We start from the raw sequence: 19,097 nt of genomic DNA on the forward strand, positions 1-19,097 counted from the left end.
GAGAATAGTCTACCCAAACATTCCGTCTGCATTGAGACCAGTTCCACATGGTGAGGGACTTCCTATTCCAGAACCTCCAGCAGAATATTCTCTTGATTCATCTGACGAAGACAAAGGTGAGTCGACCTGTTCTTCTCCTGGTCCATCAGCATGCAGTGATCCAGATTTTCACTGTGGTGCATCATCAACCCCACACAGAATAACACAGGAAGAACTAAATGACCTGATTCGTGATTTGGACTTATCAAAGAACAAGGCAGAATTGCTAGGATCAAGACTCCAACAATGGAATCTTCTAGAAGAAGATGTCACAATTACTGCATATCGAAAGCGCCACCAGCAATTGGAGCCTTTCTTCAGAAAGGAAAGTAATCTGATATTCTGTTCCGATATTGAGGGCCTCATGAATGCTTTAAAAATCACTCATGACCCACAAGAATGGAGACTATTTGTGGACTCTTCGAAACTGAGTCTCAAGGCTGTGCTTTTGCACAATGGAAACATTCTTCCATCTATTCCAGTAGCGTAAGCTGTCCACATGAAAGAGACATACGATAACTTAAGGCAGCTACTGAATTCCATTGAGTATAACAAGTACAGCTGGCACCTCTGTGGCGATTTGAAGGTAGTTGCCCTTTTAATGGGACTGCAGCAAGGATATACAAAATACATGTGTTTCTTATGCGAGTGGGATAGCCGAGCAAGGGAAATGCACTACATGAGGAAGGAATGGACTCACAGGCAGAATGTAGCCATTGGAGAGAAGAATATCCAACACCCAGCTCTGGTTGAGGCTCAGAAAATCTTGCTACCACCCCTTCACATCAAACTAGGTTTGATGAAGAACTTAGTGAAAGCCATTGACCGGACTTTGCCAGCATTCCGATACCTGCATGAAAAATTCCCTCGACTCAGCAAAGCAAAGATTAAAGAGGGAGTTTTTGTGGGTCCTCAGATTCGAGAGCTTTTCAAAGATGACCGGTTCAACAACTTGCTGGAAGGTGACGCGAAACAAGCATGGAATGCTTTTCGCCTAGTTTCTACAAACTTCCTCGGAAATGTTAGGGCAGAAAACTATAAGGAACTAGTAGAAGACATGTTGATGAAGTATAAGAAACTTGGCTGCAATATGTCTCTAAAGATTCACTTCCTTCATTCCCATTTGGATTTCTTTCCTAGCAACTGTGGTATTGTTAGTGATGAACACGGCGAACGTTTTCATCAAGATATCGCAACAATGGAACAAAGATACCAGGGAAAATGGTCCACTACAATGCTGGCTGACTACTGCTGGACACTCCTCAGAGATGCTCCCGAACAGCTGTACAAGAGACAGGCAAAGAAATCTAAGATGTAGTCAATGACTTGATTTTTTATAGGTAGGCTATTACAGTTGACCTTTTACTATTGGAATGCATTTCGTTATGTAAACATTAATTTCTTGCAGATTACAAAAAAACTAGAGCCAATTTTGCAATTTGACTGTCATATTCGTGTTCAGCACATAAAAATTGATAAGAATTGACTAATTTTATTTCAGTAACATGACTTTTGTAAAAATTTGTTGTCCAGTGATATTGTTTGGTAACCTAGGACTTCACATGGAAGGTTGTGCCCTCATTAAATCTAAGATTGTAAATATATCACATTCTTGCTAATAACAGATTATGACATCACAGATAAACCAGATTAATGGGTTCTTCTATGATCAAATATTCAAAAGGTACTTCAGGTGTAAATTTATATAAAATATATATCCTTGCTGAGCCTGACTGGATTTTTCAAGATCTACTTTATAGCTGCCATCAATTGCATCACATACAAGATTGACTGTGATTGTTGATGTTATATTAACAATACCTGGCAAAATATGACAACCTCCACTGTATGGATCATTGTTATACTTGAGAATACCTACTGGTGGGTTTAATTTTCTCCATATATCAACAATTTTGGGAAACTTTTTATCAATAACATTGTTGTTTGATTCTTTTAGCTCGTCAGTGGCGTATCCTGGTATTACAAACGTTTGTAATTGATTTTCTGTTATTTTATAGGCGTCTAGAAACATCTGCATAAAGCTTATGACCGTTCCATCCAAATTTTTTAGTACAAAATGACCGTCACTAATCACTGTGTAAGTAACAGTTTTATTAATATATTCAAGGTCTGACACAACCTGGTTTTGATGTATCCTTTATATAGTTTATTGTTTTACATTCATAATATTGTATGATACTAGAAAATAAATTACGTAGTTTACTGTTTACTTATGTTCATACTTAATAATGTCTGAATACAATTTAATTGTTTCAACGGCAATATATGGTATTCTTTCTTCATCATTAACATCACGAGTATGCAAAGATATTTTATTATCTTCTTCAGTAATGTAAAAACTCCCACGAGCTTCTGAATGAATCTTCCATGGTTTATATTTCTGATATTCTGGAAGTTCTAAAAATATTTTCTTGTACGTGGAGAAATCACTGTTGTGGTTCTGGTGGTCCTTGATAAACAGGTGGTATCTCTGGCCATCTTAATACTGTTCGGATTGACAATTTATAAATATCTACAACATTATCTAGAGAGTTTATTTCTACTGCAACTGATAGTGTTGGTTCATGAACAGTGATAGTAACTTTGGATTCTTCTCCAGTAATAGATTTAATTCTGCACTGAAATTCATCATTGATTTGTTCGATCTGATAACTACCAGTAGGTATACCCACAACATTCCGGTCTGGGGTTTCATCACGTTTTTTTATGTGCAAATACCAGAGCATTATTTGCATGCAAACCACCAAATAAATTTGATCTAATATTTGGCCAACTATGATATACTCATAACTGTGCTAGTGCTATTTCTTTCGCTGGAATGGCAGTTGACACTGAACTCAGGATTGGTTGAGCTTGCTGATATGATCATGGTTTTTGACGGAGCTGTATTAGCAACGATCTGTTGCAGTAATTCTTGCGATGACAACATTGTTAAATCCTGATTCTAAATCCCGATTTTCCAAATCGGACATAGATTCTGACAGTTATTGCCTTGTTGTAAATCTTAATCTTTTCTGTGAACTCAGTATCCAATATTATTCCATCACTAAGGTCTGATGATATCAACGAATATAATCTGGAATATGCTAGCGTCACTGTATGCAACTGTATTGTATACTCATGCAATTTCATATTTGTATATGTAGATAAAAATTTTTTAATGATATTAAGAACACCAGCAATTGTTGTTGCAGCTGAAACACAATTTGTTACAACTGCTGGTAATGTCATTGTTATTGCTGATAGCAATACACCGGTTCCAGCAATAACAGCGGATGCCAAATACACAATTCAACAACAATTATACATTTGTGATAATTTTGTACTTTTACTGTATAATCATCAATGATATTTTTCAGTTTGGCTTGCCACTCACATACTAGATTGTACCTGTAATGTTGAACATCCATTGGGGAGTTCATTATACAGTAGGTGGTAGTTTAGCAACTAATTCAAGACACCAATAATACAACTTAAATTTTTTTCTTTGGGTTCAAACAGAAATGTTTCCTCGTTGTTTTGCTCCAAAATCACAAACATATATCCAGAGGATCCAGTTAGTGGATAACACCATGAAATTGTGGTAGATATCGTAAATCTTGTAGTGCTGAGTACTGAGCACCTGCATATACTGGGAACCTCAGTGCGATGTTTGATGGATTATAAAGTGGTGTCCATAATGTTGATCCAGACACTACTGTATATAACTACACCGTCAATGATCTTTTTGATGTCAGAGAGTTTAATACCAAAAAATGTTGTCTCTCCAAAGAAATCATCAACAATTCCATTTTTTTGTGCAAAAATTTATAAACGATTGTACATGATTAGAATATTCAGATCTAAATGTGGTCAATCCATCACTGAGTGTCATTAATGATGTCTGCATCGGAATCTTACTGTTGTCCACATATCACTTCATTGCAACTTCATCATCTATTAATGGTTCTCTCAAATAAGCAATGGTATTACTAGCCATATTGAGATTGCCAGTCACTGTATCACCGGCTTTAGCAAAATATTTACCGATCTCAGTTCTGATCATGTTGTTGTTGCTGTCTACATATCTTTTTGTTACCCCATCTTTGTCTAATTTTGGTTCTCTCACATTAATAATTGCATTTTTACTCATACTGAGATCACCATACATAATATCTCCAATTCTTCTGATGCATCCAGTAATGTCTCCCATGAGTAAAGACTGATTCCTCTGATTTTTAAATTTTACCATTTTTAGCAAACACCACTAAGTTATCTTCAGTCGCATCTGGAACCTGCAGAATAATATGTCAGCAGGATACTGCTTGTCTTTAACTGTCCTTATTTATCCTCAAAAACAACTTCATCTTGGTCCACATTTGCGAGACTAAAAAGACTAGTGAGTTTATCCTTGACCGTGTCAAGGTGTGCATTATTTAGATAAGTCTCCTTGCCATGTTTTACTCAGGCGAGAAGATCTTCCATAAATATCTACCATTATAGTTTAAGATCAGTTTAAAATGACAGTGTATAGTTATACCGTCTACTTGTATACTCATGCACAACTTTATGAGGTGGTGTTAGTGACCTTGACACAGCGTCGAGTACAGCAATTACTTCATGGCCACATATCGGCAGATCAGTTATTGTCTGTGTTGGTAATGTTGAACACCAGATGGGAGTGTTTTGAAGATGAGTGCTTTGCACTCTGACAACATATTTTAAAAATTCTTTCAGTAGTGCCAATCCATTAGAATCAAAATAAATAATTCTATGTGGATCAATCGCGCATGAAACTAGTGAGTACCTGGACCAGAACTTCCATTGAGATTAATGACACCGGTTTCAACTCTGTTGAACAGTTTATGAGAAATCAAAGTTTCTATTATCATTAACAGCTACCATGTGTGATAGCGGATTATTTGAACAAATCTGAAAATCTTTGATGTCAGAATACTCCCTGAAAAACTGAGTGCAAAATGATCAAGCAGTTCTTGGGATGTTGTAACTATTTTGCTTACATAATGGACAATGTATGTCAAGCAAAGAAAGACAGACTAAGGACCATACCATTAACCTCTGATCATCACTTGGCATTATGGCCTGATGAGTTCAAAGAGGGGAGATCTTTATATATTAACAACTGATGTAATAAAAGAAATAATGACAGGGCTTGCAATAAGATACATTATATTTGGATATCTTGTTGAGCTTTCAATGCATTTTTTCCCCACAGACCCAAACACACAATGTGCATCTTCGGATAGAACCTAATTATTTTATATACTTGTGCTACTTCACTGCCAACAAATCCTCACCATTGTTTCTTGTGATAATACCTTGAGAATTTCGATTCAAAGAGCCAGCTGACTGAAAAGAAAAGAGAATACTGCATATTCATTACGTGAAAATAATTTTACATACACTATGGGTTAAGAAACTGAACTAAAACTAAGATAAAATGATTCTGTCTCTGCTATATTAGTTTTCTTGATGCAAGAGTCAGGATGTTTTCATTTTGTAACCTATTATATGACAGGGACAGGAAATCTTTTGTCTTATATGTACAAAGTTTTGAATATAGGCATCAAGAGACATTTATTTCATAAAATGCTTGTCCCTTGGACAATATACTTTTAAAACAGCAAAATGGATCCCCTTTAAACATGAATGCTCTGACTTGAAATTTCAACACTGTAATCTGGTTGAGTTTTCATTCCTTTTAATTATTAGTTTTCAACTGAACAAAGTATGCAAGTGGTTTTGGAGCTAGAAAAGTAGTTTTCAATACCCATTTTCCATGGTTTATGTACTTGTAATGAAGAAACTCAAACACTTTCAAATGGCAATAATTTATTACCAATAATTTCTTCACAATTTTTCTCATATTTGTAGCCGTTGTGTTCCCCCAAATTATATTACAGTACAGTCAAGATGCAGATGAATGTAACTTTTGTAAAAAGTAACTCTGTAATATAGTGGAATTAAGGCCTTGATTTTCTTTAGAAGCCAAAGATAAAAGTTTATTTTCTCTGAAATATAATTGATATGATGAGACCACTGCAAGTTATTATCTACAAATATTCCGAAAATTCTATCGAAACACATCATTTTCAGATCATTGTTATAGAGAACATGCAGCATATTAGTTTTCAGTCTTGCTCTTTTCTATTGTGTAGTTATCAACAAGACTTAATGTTTTATCCATATTGATGACACATGTACCATTTTCCTTGCACCATATTCGAAGTCTGTTGAGAAGTTTTTATTCAACTATGAGCATCAAACATTAAGTAGTGTCCAAGTCAGAAGTGTCACAAATGCAAAAGATCAGAAGAATATTTCCATTCCTTGCAGCAATTCCAGCAGTTTGCAGCTGCAGCACCAGCAGTTGCAAGAGCGATGGCATTATGGGCTGTCAGTACTGCATCCAAGATGTTGCTGAAAAAGGCGGTTGACAGCTGCATAATGCATGAAGGATATGTTAGGTCTATAAAAAAAAGGACAGGGTTTTCGATTATCAGGAACAAGTCGTTGAATACCATCATGAAAAGGTCTTTGATTACACAGTACAACATGCAAAACATCACAGAGTTCACAAATCTTGACTTACTTGCAATGGCAAAATCAGTGAAGCATTTTCATGAAGTCTTTATGTGAAATAAACCTGCATCACTGGTGCCACGCACACCTATAACTGGTACACTGTACTGTCTATCTGGATTTGACATCAGGAGCTGGCACTCAGTGCATTACATACGTGGTGACACCTCAACATCATTTGTATTTTGACTCATATGGACACGCAACACTAGCTTAAGTTGTTAATTACTTAATGAAAGGCACTAGCACACTATGTCTTGGACCTGGATAACAACCAGTTTCCCTCCACCATTCTAACAGAAACTCAGTTGGATGGACCAATATGTGGTCATCTTGGTGCTGAAGCATTGCATGCACTTGAGCATTCACCAACACTGCAAACAATTACTGATTTCACAATCAAGTATAATTAAATTTATACAAATGTCTGCTGGTGTGGACCCTGGTGAGCTATGCATTCATTTGAAGAACATACTAGTAAATTGCAAACGTGTAATGAAGATATTCAAGACATATTTGTCAAACTCAAAGGCAACTTTGTAGTAAAGAATCTGGCTGAGGTCATTGAAAATCATGGAATCAGACTCTGGAGTGTCAGTTGCATTTATCAAAGAGTATGTTGATATATAGCCCATGATGGGATGAAACAATACACGGATGAACAGATCGCAGATGTGCATACACTATCATGTGTAGTAATTTATTTACAGCATACTTAACACGGGAAGTGCTGTGTTGTTTTTCTTGACCTAGAAATCTAGCGCTGATTTGTTTCTAACTGCCCTGTCTGTGTATGCTGAATTGTTTTGGAACAATACATACTCTTTGGGCCAAATCCATATAATACATTCAGAACTATTATTTATAATCAGACTGCTGTGAAATTGTACAAAGTGATGCATATATGTATGCAGATTGCTAGCACTAAAAATGTCAGTGAAATTGATGCATGTTCATGGTTACCATAGCACCCAAATAGAGAAAAAGGGAGGAAAAATCATTTTTAACAAAAAATTGAATATAATGTATACTTTTCCATCAAATATAGTAATTATGAATGTGTACATGGACAGTTGGCTTTTTTCCCCCTACATATTAAGTTCATTAATTTTAGGCCTATGCTAAATAATTAAAACTTTACTTTCAAACATGTCACTACATTTCATTATGTTACAATATTTAGATGATGCAATATTTGTGCAGTATTATTCACAAACGATCTATATATAAAATATAATTCTATTAATTTATTTATAGTTTATTGATAAGGAACCCATACGAATCATATTGAAAATGATCAATACAGATTTACTTTGGTTCCCATAGCAACCAAAAAATAATGTTAGTGTTTGAAAGGTTTAAAAGACTTTTTAAAATAATATTGTTGGCAGAATCTTGTATCCAACTAAATACAGCATTCATTTTTCAAAGAACTCAATGTTATCAAGCAGTTTTAATTATGAAGATAAAATACTAATTATCATAATGTAGAGAAAAAAGGGTGGACATGTTGAACAATTATATTTTTCATGTTTTAGTATAAAGAGAATACAGTATGACCCCACTATAGCATGCTCTGTTATAACACAAATTTGGATATAATATGGTTGTGGTGTGGCTCCCAAAATTTCAAGAATTATCATTTTGGGGAAGAGATCAAGTATGAATAATACAAGATGATCATGGCATGGCTCCTGAAATTTTAATGTATTTTTCTCGAACAAGACAAAATAGTTTTCCTTCTTAAAAGTAAAAAAAATAACTCGGGGATTGCACAGGGCTTTTGCCAATGTCGCAAACTGTGATTTTTTTTTCCTTATTGGTGGCAAAATATACCATCTGGCGATTTTTTTTATTGGCTACATTGTTGGCTGTTTGAACTTTAAATTTTTTTATACAACCATTGCTCTGGAGTGGAGAAATTCAGAGGCCCCATGAAAGGAAGCCGCAAATTTGATGTAAAATGCACTGAAATTTATCTATTGTTACATAAACAAATTCTTTGTCCATATTGACAAGCCATCTTAACAGTGAATTGTTATATCATAATCCACTTATGTTGACATCTAGCATGAGTAATGTATGTTATGATATATCTGCTTTTTTGGGGGTTGACATTTCTGGTAGCGGAATTAAACTGAACAAGGCATTTTTTCATAATCTATCTTTCGTTGCAGTAATTAAAACATTTACACAGACTGACATTTGTATGTGAATGGTAAGTAAAATTCCTCTTCTTTTCACTCAAAATGAAATCCTTTAGAACACACATTTTCTGTAGTAATCCCTGTCATCAAACCAGAACAAAACGCTCCGGTGGCCTAGTAGTTAGAGCATCTGTCTCGGATGTGGGAGGTCATGGGTTTGATCCCCGGCCGAGTCATACCAAAGACTTATAAAAATGGTACTAATAGCTGCCTCACTTGGCACAAGGCATTAAGAGGTTAGTGCAAGGACTGGTTGGTCTGGTCTCAGGATAATGTGACTGGGTGGAACATCATGTTACATGTCTGCAGCATGATGCCCCAGTGCTAGACATTACTATAAACTGCCACACTGCAGAATTTGTACGATATGACTGAATTTTTTTATATAGCAACATTAAAAATCTAAATCGCACACACACACACACATGCAAAGCAGAACACGTGTGCTTCTATCGTCCATTGACCCTTTTTTGAATTTCTGACACATGCATGGAAGGCTGCATCACTTCACTACCTCATATGTATAAAAAAAAAAGCAATGGAATCTGATGGATTGTTTCATTTTCCAACATGACTAGAACATGTTTACTGTGCCATAAAAGTTTCCTTTTTGCAAGAAAAAAGTTTATGCTTACAAACGCTACCAACAGCAGCTTAAAACGCAAACTAATTTTTACCGAATTGGGACATACTGTAAAGTATATGTGCTTCATCATTCGTTATGTGATTGTGCTATTTTTTCCCCACTGAATTCAGACCTAGAGGACCTGTCACAAAATTATTGAATATTTTAAATCTGTGTGTGTGCATATTTTTAATTGAATTACTTGTAGGTATTATGGATTCAATGTATGTGATCAGATTGGCAGGTGAGTACACGGTGTTGATAGTCTATTCATGCTATACATTAGTCATGTGTATATGAACAGTATGCAAGTAAGTGTACCAATGCTCTGGCCACGTGTTTGTGTTAAAAATACCTATACGCAATTAATAACATGCAGGGTTTCCCCACATGAGGTCATTCGGTTGCGCTAAAAACACCTATCCACTATGACGCACTGGGAAATATATGACAGCCAAAACTCAAGTCCTGTACACTGTGGAGAGACTTATTTTGCTGCAGGCTATTTAGGAATATTCTCTAATATGGTGACAGCAGACTTGTTTCACTTGACTAACTCAATCTGTGGACTACAGATACGAATATGAATTTTGATATATTATTTCTTTTTCGTAAATAACACAGTTTCTACTGATATAGTCTCTGTGAAAACTGCCCAGAGGTAGTTTAGAAAAATTCTCGAGTATTGTGTCAGCAGACCTGTTTCACTTGACTAACTCTGCCTGTGGACTACATATACAAATTAATCTGCAGCATGGGATAACTATGATTTATCTTAATCAATTTTGTCAGCAGCAGGTATTTATATTAGATTTTAACAAATATCTTTCAAAGCTGCAGTAGTCTAGAGGCAATGTCACTGGATTTCCAAACCATTACTGGTATACTTTGTGGGTTCGAACTCTGGAATCAGCATATTCCTGGTGGATTTAAAGTTAAGTTATTTAGTAGTGGGCCGGAGGCTAAGCGTTTGAAAGTCAACTGGAAAACGTACTGATAGATGACAATTTGTGCATATCCATCACCAGTCGAAACTGGTGGTGGTGACGTTTTGCACCATCTCAGATTCGTCTGGGGGGTGGGTATGCAAAACATTGTTAGAAATCAGTGTGCATCCAGTTGACCGTAGAACCATGGCCTGCACAAAATTTATGGACAAACTTCTGAATTTCTTTCATTTTGTTTTGTATCTAGGAATTCACCAAGGGGAGGGGGGTATGTCCATGTGACCATAAATGGGAAACACATTTCCCCCACCCATTTATGGTAAAAATAGACTATAGAGGTAAAAAGCCCCAAAATAGCCAGATATAAATATAGCCAAAAATACATGAAAGATACATCCAGAAATATATAAAAGATCAAGCCAGAAATACATAAGGAAAATCCAAAAGTAAAAATAGACCTTCACTGAAGGGTACCCCATGAAGGCAGAAATTGGATAAGTGAGAAAACCTCACTGAAGGGTACCTCATGATGGGACCCCATGAATGGACATAAAGTGGCACAAACAAAAGTAACTGGCAATAAATTGGCAAAAAATATTCAAATTTTAAGGCACATAAAGAAATCAACATGATGTGTCACATGTACTTTATGTCACTGTTAGTTTGTCATTCTAACGGTTCCATGTATATTTTTGTTGCACCATTTTTTTCACCCATGACTGGCACCCCTTAGGTCAGTTGACCCCTGTGCAGCTTATCAACAAGTGGTGTATTCCTGCAGAAAATTATTTCTCAGATTTGGAAAAGTCTGCATATTGCTATTTATACCTCTACACTTCCACACAAAGCCTTAACAAACTTTATTGTAATTCGGACTATAACTACTTAACAGCCACCATATTGTTTACATCAACTTCCACTGTTGAGAGCAGACTTTCCTGGGCAAATAAGTCTTTTTTAATATTTGTTTCACTGATATTCGGTTACAGTGATGCAGAACCATGATCTTCAAGACTACTAAATAAGCTATCTCCCTGCTATTATTAGTACATGATAAATTATTAACCTAGATTGGACGTAGACATCACTTTCATGTGTCATAAAAATATGGTATCTGCACACAGAGCTAGGTGACATTTGACCATAAATATATGGTTCTCGTATACAAAACCAGGTGACATCATCTATAAATATATGGCTCCTGCACTACCAGGGTTAAACATTTCACCATAACAAGTGGTCAAATTACATTTGATAACATAAATGGTTTTGATAAACCTAAATCTCACATCTTACAGGTGCATAAAGCTGGATCATATTTCTTTATTGTCTCTGGTTTTTCTGGTGTGTGGGGACTCAATAGCAATAGTAAAAAAATTCAGAAGCAATTACACTTATAAATACGTGTCCATTCCAAATTCCATGCAACAGTACAAAGCAGTCTCAACACAATGAGTAAACTGTATTTGGTGGCTATTGAAGATAAAATAATTAGCGCTGCCTAGTTCAAGATTGTGTTGATAAAACTAGAAAGTCACCAACAACTCCAAGCACAGATAAGGAACCATACAGAAGATTTACAAATAATAAAATTTAAGTAAAAAATTTATCAGTACCAACAGTGTCAGTTTTTCCAGTTACTGCTCTCTGTTACTGTTTGACTGGGCCACTTCACTTTCATGAATTATTAACGCTAATAATTCAGTTTGTACAAAGTGTGTGGCTTGCTTGCTAAATAAGTAAAACTAATGGGGTTAGAGGCTGTGACCCAGACAAGTAATAATAGGTACAAAAAAGGCAAAACCTCCGTTCAGATGAAAATAATGCTCAAGATTTGGATTTCTATTTATTGATAATCTTTGCTTAGTTTCAAGCAACGTTGCAATGGATTTTAGGGGACTGATGTGCTTAGTTCCAAGCAACATTCCCATGGATTTTAGGGGACTGCTAAACATAAGGATGAAATGATACACCTGTGCCACATATTGATACAATTCACAATACACAGTCAATGACATGATACATTATCAAATCAATACTTATATTAATTTCATCTGTTCAAGAAGGTTGCCATGTATGGGTGAATCTAACTATGCTCCAATCAACATTCAATGAATTTGTTGTAAAAACTGGTGTTAAATATGTTAATACAAATTTTCATAATTAATACTGTGGATTTATGACAATATTAAGTTAGTGTAAATGAAATTTAATGTGCACGCTTTCAGTTATTAAAAAGAATTTTGGAGACCAGTTCCAAAAAAACAGGATTTTAGGTTATCCAAGATGGCTACCCAAGTGGATTAAATTGGAATTGTTCAACTACATCTACCATATCTTTACTTCAGATGATAAAACTCAAACACATAAAGCAAGTTTCCTTTTTTTTGTCAAGTGTGTGGATATGTGCTAGTCATACATAAGGATTTCATATTACATATTCTATCACTGTTATAAAATGAATATATCTAGACCATGGAAACTTATTTAAATACTAGCCTTATAGGTTCCTTACTTAGCACACTTAGCTCAACTTTATCTGCATCATTTTCTGGCTTTAGTATGTCTAATATACCTGAAGATCAGACCCACACAGATAATCCTGTTCAAAAAAGTCATGAACAGAGTGAAAATGAAAATAATGGTGCATATGATGACTTGGAGTTACTAATATGGTTGACATTTATCCAGAATTCATGAGGGTCAAACATAATACATACAGTGTTATTGTGCATATTGTTCATAAAACAGATATTGGATTCTGAACCTTGCATGACCTCATGCAGTTCAAGTGTTCAAAATGGTACTATCTACGGAACACAAGAGAAAAACATTGTGACACCTACATTGTATAAAACAACATGTGTCCTACTCAGGGGCTGAACTGTTTCACATGGTTAGATAATATCTGTAAATGTGGACAGGAAGAGAATACCCATACTAAAAGCAGTTTTATGCTGACATCTAAACCAGAAACTAAATGTACTATCAAACATGAAACAGTTCCTAAAGTCTTTGCCTAGATGAATCAGGCAAAAATGTACACTCCTCCAGGACTGCTCCAGTGGCCAAGTGGTTAGAGTGTCCACCCCAGATGCGGGTTGTCGTGGGTTTGATCCCCGGCCGAGGCATAACAAAGACTTCTAAAAATGGTCCTAACAGCTGCCTTGCTAGGTGCTCAGCATTAAAAGGTTAGCGTTAGGACTGGTCGGCCTGGTGTCTGGATAACGTGATTGGATGAGACATCATGCTACATGTCTGCGGCATGGTGCCCCACTGCCAGACATCACTTTAAACTGCCACAATGCAGACATCAATAGCAATATGACTGGAAAATTGTTAAAGCTACATTAAAAAATCTAAATCACACACACACATACACACCCCTATGGAGTGTCAGGCGGTTACAAGCTCCATCACTCAAGACCATTACAATGATGGCTTAAAACATAATTATTCCTCCATGTGTGTACATCAAAAAACATTTATGAACATGGAGGTCCAAACTGAAGAATTAAAAGTTACATGATATCAAGTCGGCACAAATAAGGATTAATGAGCAAGTAACCTCATGTGAAACAGCAATCCAGACAGACTCCCAAATAGCAACAATGCCAGACATTTAAACACAGACAATTCAAATACCAGCCAAAAGAAAATGTAAAATGACCATACAAGTATCAACCGATACCCAAACTAATCTTGCATTGCAAACAGTACCCACACTCAGTCATGTGTCACACCAGAAAAAGCAATAAGAGTACACCCATGACCCACAGCTCAAACAAGTCTGTTGCCTACACCACCAAATGCATTTCCCAGAGCTCAGACAAATATGTCAACATCAGCTAGATTAGCTCACACAACTGACACCAATTTCAGCACTCCTTCCTCAAGGAGATGTGTCTGAAATATGAACCAAGTTTCCAACACAGAAAATGACAAGCCAGAAAAGATGGGACTCATATATTTGGCTCCGCAATACTGAAAAGCATAATACCAAGGAGACTTAAAACAGTAGTACCGACTCTTAGAGGTGCAAATATCAACAACATCACAGATAGAATAATGAATACTGACCTAACCAATTACAACCAAAGTATTATTTTGGCAGTTGGAAATAGTGCCAGAGATGGAAGTCACTAGACCAAATCAGAACAGATTTTAAATGTTTACTGTACGCTGTGAGGTATTGCAGCCCAGATTCATGTAAAATAAAATAATATCAGGACCACCTCCTAGTATGGAAAACATGGTGAAAGAAATCAATGATCTGATAATTGACCTATGTGAAAACTTCAGCCTATAGTACATTCCACTATGCACAATTATATCTTTAAAAAATAAACAATAAATAAAATTATAAAGAATGGCAATGATAAGAGTTTAATGTTGTTTTCTCTGATTTTTTTGTGGTATAAACTGTCAGTTGTCTATATAACGCTCTTCAGGCATTATTTGCTATGTGATTTGGTAACTGACAGTTTACATCATGATAAACTCAGAAGAAAAAAAAACAATTAAGCTCTTAAATGGCTACTTATATCAAAAAAAGTAACACCTATACAAGTAATGAACTACTAAAAGTAATAAAGTTCAGACATATCTTTTAATCACCTGAGAACTTTCCTTTGCCAAAGGCTTGAAAAATGGCTGTTGGTGTTCTTTTGTTTGCATCATTGTTCACTTTGCTGAAAGAGACAAAAGTACTTATGTAAGATAAATATAAATATGAAATCACACATAATCACAAGATAATTAGATTCCTTTGTTCTACAAAGAAGTTAATTTGCTTTTATAATTGGAAGGGGAGGTAATTCTGCAGCACAATTAGTATTCAACACAGCATTCTTATTTCAGCAATATTTTCAATAAAATAATTACACAGAATCAAAAATACTATATATTCTAATTTAAATTCTATAATTTAATTTTCAAGATGTTAGTAAAATATGATTTTATACTGAGACATGTATGCATCCATATTAGCACAATGAAGGCAACACGGAACCAATGTAGAAACACCAATACAGTTTTTATTCACTCGTTCACACAAAAAAAGATTTAACTACTAATTGTACCATTTATCAACAATTAATAATATACATAATATATTAATTACAACTGCTCTAAGTATTTGACATAATACTCATGGGTTACTTGACTACTGATATCAGTTAATTTGGATTAGGGAGAAATTTACAAAAATGTCTGCACATGTGAGATGTATAGAGGAAAAATTACTATATCAACATGCTCTTGTTAAGAAAACAAAGTTATCAAATCAACCATAATAGATTAAAAAGTTTTGCAACTTTAAGTGAACACAAGCTGCCCTACAGGATTAATTTATTAAAATGTGTGTGTTTTTAGGATTTTTAATGTAGCTTTACCAATTTTTCAGTCATATCGCTATGATGTCTGCAGTGTGGCAGTTTTATAGTGATGTCTAGCACTGGGGCATCATGCCACAGACATGTAGCATCATGTCCCACCCAGTCACATTATCCTGACACCAGACCGACCAGTCCTAACACTAACCTCTTAATGCTGAGCACCTAGCGAGGCAGTCGTTAGCACCATTTTTGTAAGTCTTTGGTATGACTCAGCCAGGGTCTGAACACACAACCTTCTGCTTTCGAGGTGGATGCTCTAACCACTAGGCAACCGGAGTGGTTTATTCAAATGTAGTGAGTGTTGTTGTTGTTCTAGGGTTTAACGCCATTTTTCAGTACAAGATAGGCTATATATGGCGGCCAGTATAACTGGTGGAGGAAGAACCCTGGAAAACCCATGGAAGAACCACCGACCCACGAGAGGGGCCCCGAGTGGCCGAGTGGTCTGAAGCGCTCACCATTCCAGATCACTGCCATCTCACCTCTGTCTGCGTGGGTTTGAGGCCAAGGCTCGGCTAGCGTGGGTACGTGGAAAAGCCTGCCAGTAGCTTCTCGTGGGTCAGTGGTTCTTCCCTGGGTTTTCCAGGGGTCTTCCTCCACCAGTTACACTGGCCGCCATGTATAGCTTATCTTGTGCTGTAAAATGGCGTTAAACCCTAAAGCAACAACAACAACCGACCCACAAGAAGCTACCCTTTGTGAGTAGTGAGTAAAGATTGGGGGATGGGGGTATGGAGATCAGGGAAGACTAATATCATTTAGATTACTCTTTAGTCCTAACCTTGTTTTTGTTTTCAATAACCTAATATTTGTCACTATCTTTTTAACTCTCTAGTGAGCTTTACTGATGTTTTTTCATAAAATATATTGGTGAAAATTACCATTAAAAATTTTAATTTATTTCATTGATGAGTGATGTTCACAGCATCATGGCTGGCACTAGTTATCTCCCTCTCGTATTATGCAATTACTACTTCTGATTGGTAACTATGCCACTGGACAAAAAGATAACTGCTATTCTCACTAATAAATCTGTTTAGCCAAGTGTTTTGTATTTAGTCATGGAGCACGCTAGACTAGAATTTTTAGGGAGAAGTGATTTCTTCATTTGGACAGAACAGGGAGAAGTGACAGCTCAACAGGGATAAATGGACGCGAAGTAAGAATATGCTTAATAAACTACACTTAATCAATTTATTTTAAATTTTTTTTTTTTTTTTTATGTTATACACTTTTTCAATAATGGCACTTTCAAAGATTTCTAAACACGTTTGAAACAATCCCTGTACCATGTACATTAGGGAAAATGCAGACGTGTCTTCAAATGATACTGTTCTTCCTCATTTCTTTGTTGCGGATAAAACATTACCATAGCTATTCATACAAAACACACTAAAATGCATAAAATTAACGACACGGCTCCTTTATAGTCAGTATATGAACTAAACCCTTCTTTCCAACCGAATCAACACTGACGAGAATGTATCTATTTTTAGAAGGAGGGGTTTTCATAATGTATAATTACTCACTTTGTTTCATTATAACAGTCCATTAATAGGATTGCAAATTTATTATTTGTCTACGTACTTGTAGCAATTTTAGGAATTGGTTATATTATATCTGCTTTGCTGTTTTTTTCCTCATTTTTACAACTACGAGTGAAGTCAGAAAACAACTTTGACCGTACAACACCTCTCAGTTCTTGAGAATTCCACAACATAGCATTGTCCTGTACGTTTCTGACCTACAAATTGCATTTTAAAGTTAAATCTTAAATAACATAATACCTAGATTTTGCTTTCTATGAATTATATATTTTTCTGAATATGATTATATGAATCTAATAAGTCAAGAGCAGGCTTTATAAATTCCAGAAAGTAATATGAAAATATGACAAAGGGATATAATGGGGGGGGGGGAATTGCAACCTCACTGGCCCATCAAAATCTCACCTACTCAATTTTGAAAATAAAAATGAATCACTGACCCCATATCTATGAATCCTAGAATGAACTCTGTACCTTAATTGTTGAAATTTACAATGGTAAATTTAACCTGGGTAATTCTGTCTACTATGCCTCTCACACCTATATTGTATTTTTTTTAGATAAAGATTTCATAAAATTTAAGATACAAGAACCTCTTGGAAAATGATAAATTTGGTAAAGACATTATAGTCTTCCATTTTGTTAAAACACTGCAGAAAGGATACAACACTGATTAGTTTTAATTTTAGATTTATGCATATAATTATTGTCACAAATCAATTTTTTAAAGAACTGTAATAACAAGTGTACTTTTTGTAAGGAACAGAAAATATTGAGCACTTATCTGAAGACTATGAAGCTACTGAAATATACTGGAAATCATTAGTTGCATGGATCACAATTTATATTCCAACTACATATTTGATGTCTCACAAAGATGCTTTTATTGTAAATGACAATTTTTTATGGGTTTATTAGTTTCATGTTCTAGCTTGCAAACTATCTAATTTACACCAACAAAATCCTAAATTTCACTTAGTATAAAAATTTTGTTTTATTGTGTAAAAAGGTTTAAAAAATATATAGCTACCAGTAAGTTGTACAAAAGGATAGATGTTTCCAAGAAATAGTGGAGCCATACTGCTTATAAATTTGTTTTGTTAATACTCTATAATAATCATGTAATAAATAATGTCACACTGTGCTGAATGCCAACTGTGAAATCCTGATAGTTTATAGGTCAATACATGAGAAGAAAAAAACTTGACCATCTTCAAGTTGTTTTTAATTGTCAACAATCTGCTAATGAGTATATAAAAATATTTAAATTCCATATGACTGTTTTTCGTAAGTATTTTTGATAAGTGTTGAATATTATTATATTTAAATTATATTACTATTATATTACATTGAAGTTTCTTTAAATTTTCTACTCACCATGGACTTCCTTATATTACCAAGATAATTTTATGTGTATTATTCAACAAAATCATGAAATTTGTTCTCTCCAAAATGTATGTTCCACACAAGATTATAGTATCCTGCTCATTTTAACCTAATATAAATTAAATCATCACTGATTCAAAAAAATCAATGATCTTACTTTTATGCTCCATGAAAAAAACACCACACTGATTTCACTCCTGATTGACAAATTATACATGATATGTCTGTAAAACAGACAACTCTTTCTTTGGCCAACTTGTATAATTTAAGCTTTGAAACAGCTGTTCATACTTAAAAAACAATATCTGGATTAGCCAGTTGTTTAACAAAGTTGCCAAGATCAAACG

At 35.1% G+C, this 19,097-nt stretch overlaps 1 protein-coding gene across 1 annotated transcript in view; it reads right to left on the reverse strand.

Annotated features, from left to right (window-relative positions):
• The window catches only part of LOC149796474 (uncharacterized), a 294,892-nt gene that overhangs the window by 265,463 nt on the left and 10,332 nt on the right, over window positions 1-19,097 (reverse strand). The window contains exons 2-3 of the mRNA XM_089961179.1: window positions 15,039-15,112; window positions 5,358-5,409 (exon numbers count right to left, since the gene is read on the reverse strand). Of these exons, the coding sequence (XP_089817305.1) occupies window positions 5,358-5,409; window positions 15,039-15,101 (115 nt within the window). The 5' untranslated portion in view covers window positions 15,102-15,112. The remainder of the gene's footprint in view (window positions 1-5,357; window positions 5,410-15,038; window positions 15,113-19,097) is intronic.

The sequence above is a fragment of the Sinohyriopsis cumingii genome, chromosome 6, assembly GCF_028554795.1.
Source record: "Sinohyriopsis cumingii isolate HCF-2022 chromosome 6, ASM2855479v2, whole genome shotgun sequence".
In the NCBI taxonomy this organism is placed as follows: Eukaryota; Metazoa; Mollusca; class Bivalvia; order Unionida; family Unionidae; genus Sinohyriopsis; species Sinohyriopsis cumingii.